General features: G+C 42.6%; 1 protein-coding gene across 1 annotated transcript in view; it reads left to right on the top strand.

The window, feature by feature from the left end:
• Nucleotides 1–1224: 1224 nt before the first annotated feature.
• IL5RA (interleukin 5 receptor subunit alpha) overlaps nucleotides 1225–7868 on the top strand; it is an 18187-nt gene continuing 11543 nt past the window's right edge. The window contains exons 1-7 of the mRNA XM_017735224.1: nucleotides 1225–1451; nucleotides 3784–3917; nucleotides 5041–5186; nucleotides 5474–5612; nucleotides 6358–6490; nucleotides 6566–6756; nucleotides 7731–7868. The exon at nucleotides 7731–7868 is cut by the window's right edge and continues 3 nt beyond it. Coding sequence (XP_017590713.1) covers nucleotides 3851–3917; nucleotides 5041–5186; nucleotides 5474–5612; nucleotides 6358–6490; nucleotides 6566–6756; nucleotides 7731–7868 — 814 coding nt within the window. The 5' untranslated portion in view covers nucleotides 1225–1451; nucleotides 3784–3850. The remainder of the gene's footprint in view (nucleotides 1452–3783; nucleotides 3918–5040; nucleotides 5187–5473; nucleotides 5613–6357; nucleotides 6491–6565; nucleotides 6757–7730) is intronic.

Here is a 7868-nt window from a genome sequence, read left to right as displayed (position 1 = left end):
CCGCCCCGCGCCCAGCCGGGAGGATTTTTGAAAAAAACTCAATAGAATCCGTAAAAGATTTACCGTGTCTTCGTCTGGGTTTAGAGAAAAGGAGTTACAACGGGAAAGCGAGTCATAGCAGGGGAAAAAAATACGTGGTTTGGTAATGGCAAAATAACTGGCCCCGGTGAGAAGAAACTCGGTGGCATTTAAATGTTTGAATCGTAGAATCACAAAGGCATCATTTTGGAAGAGCTCTCCAAGATCATCAAGTCCAGCTGCTCCCCAGCACTGCCAGGCTCACCACCAAACCCTGTCCCCGAGTTCCACATCCACACGGCTTTAAATCGCCCCAGGGCTGGGGACTCCGCCGCTGCCCTCCTCAGCGTGTGACCCAAACCCCCATCCTGTTCTGCGGAGCAGATAACTTACCAGTGATAATTGATTATTTACAGCTGTTAATGTACAGTTGATAGTGTCTAAATGCAGTTGGGATCTTGCCCACATTGAATTACACCCATTTTCACCAATTTGGCAGGAGCTTTCTTAATTCTAGCCTAAGCGCCAAAGCACTCGCCCCTCCAAGCCTGTGTCACCTGCACATTAATAACTTGGATTCCAGGTTGTTAATGAGGGTGAAGCATTAGCCTTCTTCTCATCCTTCCTATAACTCCATCACATATGGCCCCACTTTCTGCAGGGTCTTCCCTGGGCCCTTGGGTTGGATTCTGCTGCCTGTCCTGTTTGTGCACCTGTGTTACCATCATAGAATCATGGAATGGGCTGGAAGGAGCCTTAAAGATCATCTTGTTCCAACCACCTGCCATGGGCAGGGACACCTTCCATGCGCCCCGTCCAACCTTGAACACTTCCAGGGATGGGGCATCCACAGCTTCTCTGGGAATGGAGAAGTTATCTGACCTTATGGTGCACAGCTCAAAGCTTTCAGCACGACGTTAGGAAGCTGCTTTTGCTCTGGTACTGGTAACTTCCCAAAATGCTACTGGTGTCTGCATGGCTGTATGGCCAGAGCTTCAGACAAGATGGCATAAAAAAACCTGGACAAAACACGCACAGTTTCCCAGCAATGTTCGGGTTTGATTTTCTAGGGGAAGAACAAATTGGGATATCAGCAGTGTTACTGCGGGTTCTTTGGAGTCAGTCAGCATATTCCTGCTCTTGAAAAGTCATGAGAGAACTGTCAAGACCACTGTATGTAACTAACCCTCAATAAATAAAATAAACCCGTTTCTGGGCTGAATCGTGCTTTTATGGAGCCTTCCACACTGTGGTTAAACCCACAGTTCCCTTTTTCAAGGCGTGCTTATCTCGCTTGTCCTCTGCCATCACTTCTGAGGTACCAATCCCGTTGGTACTCGAAATAAGCAGTTATAAAAGAAACCCACAGGGACAGCACCCAGAGGATGGGGAACAAACGGAGCCAACTCTTCACAGGAGTTTGAGATCCACAGGTAACCTCCTGGGGTGTCTGGTGTGCTTTGGGTGTGCCTTGTGCTTGCTTTGAAGACTGCAGAGGTCCTGCTTTTCAAAGTCAGTTTACACTGGGAAAAACATCTGGAGTCTGCTGCTTCTTGGTTGCTTGTGAGGTATTGGGACCCATCAGCTGTAAGGGAGAAAATTGTTACCTTTTGGAGGCTGGTTCCTATGCTTTGGATTTCTACTGTCCTTCTAAAAGGACAAAGGGAATATCCCCTTTACCTTCTGCTTATTGCTTTCTACCTATATAACCAGAGCATAATATAATCAAAACTTTTATTTGTCCTGAAAACTTACTATATCCATTTTTGTGAGGAACATAATCCTCAATAATCCTAGAAGTCTTTCTAGTGACCATCTTTACTTGCATACTCTTATTTTGATTCTCTTTTCAGCATTTCTCCCATGAAACAGGGTATTACAGACTGCAATTTGTTCTTAGAGGCTGTGGTCTTACACAGCTGCAGAAATACAGCTTCTAAAAGCCGTGCTTTCAATCTTAGTCTGGCAGCAAGAAAAAGAAAAATAGCATTTTGGGAAACAAAGCAAGAAAAAATAAGCTGAAAAGAACAGGATAATAATTTAAGACTCATCTGCATTACACTAACATTTTATATCCAGTTTCAGTTCAGTAATGTGCTGCTCAGAAAATGTAAGATCTAATACATGCAAGCTTTTAGGCAGCAAAAAAAGAAGATCTTTAGGATCTTTCTGAAAGTATGGGGAAAAGAAGAATCAGAACCCTTAATGTTTTGTGGACAAATTAAAAAATAAAAATCCACAGGTAGCAAAACCCACTTGAAATAAATGCAAGGGAGAGTCAGCTGTTGTAGTTATGGTAATGCCTGAAACCAACACACTGACATGATTCAAGTAGATGTGAGTCCTAAGCACTTGCAAAACATGAGGCTTTTTGAAGATATTTTTATTAAATAATGTACTGAAGTCATTGCTTTCTTAAAAAAAAACCAAGAGTGAGTGCTCTTAGCAGTGAAACTAATGAAGCTTCTTTCCCAAAGTTGGTTTTTATTTTCAAGGATGCGAGGATAATGAATTTTTACTTCTAACTAGAGAAAAAAGTTACTAGAGTATTTAATAGTCTCATCAGGTAAATGAAAGGATGTTTCTTGAAGCAGGAAGGAAAGCCTGATGCCAGTAATTTGTGCAGGCATAAATGTGTGCTGTAAATGAAATTTCTCCCATTGTCTGTGATTTGCTCCATTTTGGAAGAAGCAAAATGCCTGGCCAAGATGTCTTTCCATAACCCAATGTACATAAAATCAAACCCTGGCTCCCCAGGAGTAATCCATTAGCAAACTCCCCAGTTTCAGCTGGCCTCGTGCACATTTGGGCTGTCAGGAAAGCAGAGAGGCACAAAATGTGAATATAGATAATGAGGGGACTTGGACATTAAAAACAGACTCTGCTGTAGATGATGTGTCATTTTAATGAACTCAGCACTCAGACTGCATTTTGAAAAATAGTTACTGTACAGCAGAATTATTCCAACTGTGATCAGTGGGAGTGCTTCCAGTCCCTGGGTTATTCCTGCTCATTACCATTGGAAAATATTATGTTTTCCATGTGAGCAATTGCTGTAGTGCCCCAGGGAGGTGGTGAGATTGGGCCGGGAGGGTGCATTTCTCTTCTGTAAGAACATTTTGGAAAGCTGCTGTTCTGGATGCCCATATTTATATTAGGTTATACATGAGTGATTATACAGAGATTTTTTTTCTCCCAGTAATTCATGAAACAATCCATAGGAAAATGCTGGGTTTAAGCATTAAAAATAGTTGTTCATTTAAATTAGAAACAAACAAAGCAGTTTCTCTTACACCCAGTAATTAAGGGTGGAGAATTAGCCTTGAGGTGAGCACTGACCGTGTCTTCAGAGAGCTTTATTGGAGCAGTAACTAGGAAGTAAATCCCAGTAAGCAGCTATTTTATATAGAGTGGGAGCTAAAAATATGGTTATGTCTGTTCTTGGAGGCAATGGGACTCTCCCCAAAGCCAATGTACATGAACCTGACTCACCTTCCATGGAGAAATGCTCTAGTTCTGTGGATGCTCTGAACATCCCCACATGGAGGTTTGAAACCAGCAACTTTTCAGAGAGGGCTGGCAAAGGGAGCAAGATGAAATGTGCTCGGTGGTACCTGTATTGAATTTAGCTCCCACAAGAAGCATTTTCCTGCAAGAAAAGAAGAGTCTATCCCTGCAAGGCAGCAGTTTCCCTCCTTTGATCACGGGGTTAGATCATGATCCGTGCTTTGTGTGCTTCACCCTTCGGATTGTGTTCATTTTTAGCTCCTGTAAGATGGTCACAAGACACGTGTGCTGATGCCTGGCTGTGCCCATCCACCATCCAAAGACGATGGCCAGTGGGATGCAAGTTTTCCTGCTCCTCCTTTGGACAGCAAACACACTTCAGGGTGCAGGAGGTGAGGAGTTCCCAGCTCCAGGGCCCTGCTGTGTGTTGGGCACTGTTCTACATGTGGATAAGCACTCCCTGGCATGCTATGAGCCCGGGACCAGGGATGACCATTGCTGTCCTCCTTCCTGGGACAGCTCTACGCTCTCCCAGACAGATTGTTCCCAGTTGGTGCCTTGTTTGCTTTGGCAGGGAAGAGCCTCGAGTCATGGAGACACAATGGGTGTTGGGGTTTTCTGAGCCTTGCTGGGGCAGTTTTCCTACTGCAATGTGTGTGCTTGAAAATTGAACTCCTGGGCATCAAAGGTTGGAATCACAGGAGAAGAGAACTGGGGGCTGATCATGCAATCCCAGAACGGTCTGGGTTGGAAGGGACCTTACAGCCCATCCAGTTCCACCCCGTGCCATGGGCAGGGACACCTTCCACCAGACCAGGGTGCTCAGAGCCACATCCGACCTGGCCTTGGACACTCCAAGGGGTGCTGATGTCCCTCAGCTGCCTTGGATTTGGCAGATAAGGGCAGGCAGGCTCTGAAGAACTGGAGGGGAGCAGATTGATTATTTCACTGCCCTGCTGTTTATATGCTAACATTTCCCCCAGCATGAGATCCTCCTCATTTCCATGGGAGCTCCAGGAATCCTTCTTGCCCTGTCATTTTAAATTATCGTTCCCATCCTTCTGTGTTTTCTTCCATTTGCGCTTAATTCCTCTCTTCATCATTTTGGTTCTGTTCTCACATGCAACCTCTGATGTGGGGGAGAATTGTTCATGCAGTTGATCACTCCATCAGCCCCATTTCTTACGTGTCTGTGTGACAATGAGGACCAAGATGAAAACTCTGAACCTAATTAATAACCCAAATGTAATATATCATAGCAATTTTCAAGTTGAAGCTGTTGTAAAAATTTCATTTTTTAAGCTAAGTTTTAATAAATTCTTATTTGATGGGGTTTTGGTTATTTAAAGACTTTTTTTTTTCAAATATTAGAAACACTTTATAAGGAGCTGTTGAGAGAATGTAGTATTGAAATGAAATGATTTGCTTGTATTCCTCACTGCTTGCAAACAGGTATTGATCTAAAGAATTCTCTGGATTGGGTATTCATGGATATTTCTGTTTTCTCCCTTCCAGTTCAGGTTTTCCCACCTGTTAACTTCACCCTCACAGTCTCTGCATTAGCACAAGTGCTGATACACTGGAAACCAAACCCTGCTCAAGAACAAAACAACTCCACCATTAGATATGATGTGAAAATCCTGAGCCCAGTGCCTGAAGAGGTAAGATAAAAAACAAATCAAGGATCCTAAGAAGGCGAAATCCTGGCTGTTCTCTTTTATCTAAGCACACACTTTGAGCACTGCAGAGATTCCCTCTCAGCTCTGCTGGGACAAGCCTTGGGAATTGCAGTTTTCATCCTGAGGGGATGATGGATCCTGGCTTTGAGTACTGGCTCCCCATTCAGCTCAGCTCACTGAACTTGCCCCAATGTCTGGCTCAGTCTTTGCAGGTCCCTTATTTTGGCTCCCATCCCCTGTGGTGTTTATTTGATATTTTTTATCTCAAGTATGACACCAGGAGGACTCACAGTGTCCGAACAGTGGCGCTTCACAACGGCTTCTCCGCATGTGTCCGGACCCTGCTCCTCCAGGAGGACCTTCAGATGGGCAGTGACTGGGTGAAGGGAAACCTCCCACCTCTGCCAGGTAAGAAAAACCCAGAGAAGGGCTGGATTTTGTGTTCTGGAATAAAAGGAATAAAAGACTGTGGAATGAAAGGGAATATCAGCCATGATTGTCTATTATCTTTCATCCACACAAATAATTTACTTTCCTTCATTAGTTCCGTGCCTTTTTCTTTTTTGGCAAACAGATAACAGTTCTCTTTTTCGTGACTTCACTAAGAGAAAAATTCACATATTTTCTTCGTAGAAACCATCCCCCTAACAGCAGCTGAATTCCTTTGAATTTTTCTACTTTTCAGTTACTTTCCTGGCTACATCCTGGTCTGTGGGCTAAGCATTAAAAGGTGACACGTGTAGTGCTTTAAAATAAAAATACAGCATTTTCTGCTCTACCTGCTACAAAAGGATTTACTCCAGGCCTTTCTCTACTGCAGTGGAGCCTGGAGTACAATCTGGAGGTGCAAAATGTCAATAACACCTATAAAATTCTCTAACAATGCCTTGCTAAGGCTCAGTTAACCCTTTGTGGTGCACCTGAGCATATTGTTGCCTTGTGACACATGGCATACACGGTGTTGTGTGGCACAGCTTTGCTTACTCTGTTTGGGAATCTCCAGCCTTCCCTAACCCCCAGACCTGTGTGATAAGGGAGAGAATGGGCTGCAACAGACTCAGCTCTAACGGAATCAAAGGGGTTTAGCAGCAGGAACTTGTTAGGATTTCTGCAGTGAGGTTTCTCTCTGCTCTGTCGTTCCTTGCCTCTCCAGGTGCTGCAGAGACCTCTGTCACTAACTTGTCCTGTGTCACTCACATCACCCTTCCTGGCAATGTCTCTCTCCATTGCACTTGGCTCCCTGGCCAAGGGGCACCAGAAGACACCGAGTACTTTCTGTTTTACAGGTTGGTGTTTTCTCCTTTTCCAGCCAGCAGTGAATTTCTTTAAGAGCACCCTGTCTCACCAGTGTTTTAATTTAGGTATGGGGCACACACTGAGGAGTGTCACACTTACATCAAGGACAAGTGGAGCAGGAATACTGAGTGCAGATTTTCAAGTACTCAGATTAAACCTGGGGAGATTGACAACCTCATTGTCATACACATTAATGGCTCCAGCAAACGTGCTGCAATCAAGCCTTTTCAGCAGTTATTTAACCAAAATGCCATCGGTGAGTAGGAATACATTAAAAGAAAAAATCAAAAAATGTCTCGCAGGATTGTCAAAAGATTTGTGAGGAAATTCTGCTGGATTAAGTGGTTCTTGATGCAGGTGAAAGGATGTGTTGATTTTGCATAGTCATCTTAAGGAAATTGGAAGAGATAACTGGATTGTTTTAAATAAATCTGATTTTAATCATCTATTTCAAATTATAGAATGGCAAAACTAAAAGGTAGAAAAGGAAATTAGTTACTCTGTTTGTTGGCCAAAGCATTATTCCCAGTATTAATTTTCAGTTGATTTCGTCAATATAGCTTAAAACACAGTTTTTATTACCCTTTATTTTGCAGCCTTTCTTTAAAAGGAATAAGACACGTGGTGTTCAAGCTAACTGTGTCCTGTTTAGGAAGGCATGAGACTATGGAATGAAAGGGAATATCAGCCATGATTGTCTATTATCTTTCATCCACACAAATAATTTACTTTCCTTCATTAGTTCCGTGCCTTTTTCTTTTTTGGCAAACAGATAACAGTTCTCTTTTTCGTGACTTCACTAAGAGAAAAATTCACATATTTTCTTCGTAGAAATCATCCCCCTAACAGCAGCTGAATTCCTTTGAATTTTTCTACTTTTCAGTTACTTTCCTGGTTACATCTGCATTTTTTTTCCCCTGGAAATGAAGTTTTTCTAACTGTTCTATCATTAATTTAATATTTTTGTGGAAATCAATTTAATAGATTCCTTTTCCCCCCAGTAATATAGTTTTCCAAAACTTTAAAGTGGATTTTCCAAACTGTTTTCCCATAACTATTACCAGCAATATAGTTATTCCTCCTAAATCCTTATCTTTCCAGTCCAAAATGGGAAATAAACTCAATAATTATAGGTCTTACATGGAAACATTATCAGGTTATAAAATGCTCCAGTTTTTAGTATTTAAACCAGTCTATAAATAACTCACCAGTACAGTTTTCTTGTCGTAGAGAAAGTGAATATTCCCAGAAATATCAGCATATCCCTGGAGCAAAATGATCTCCTGGCCACGTGGGAGAAGCCAATTTCTCCTTTCCATGAGGAATGCTTTGAATATGAATTTTATCTCATCAACCTGAAGTCAGGTA

This window comes from Corvus brachyrhynchos, unplaced genomic scaffold (genome assembly GCF_000691975.1).
Source record: "Corvus brachyrhynchos isolate BGI_N302 unplaced genomic scaffold, ASM69197v1 scaffold95, whole genome shotgun sequence".
Taxonomy (NCBI): Eukaryota; Metazoa; Chordata; class Aves; order Passeriformes; family Corvidae; genus Corvus; species Corvus brachyrhynchos.
This window is presented reverse-complemented; position numbering and strand designations above follow the sequence as displayed.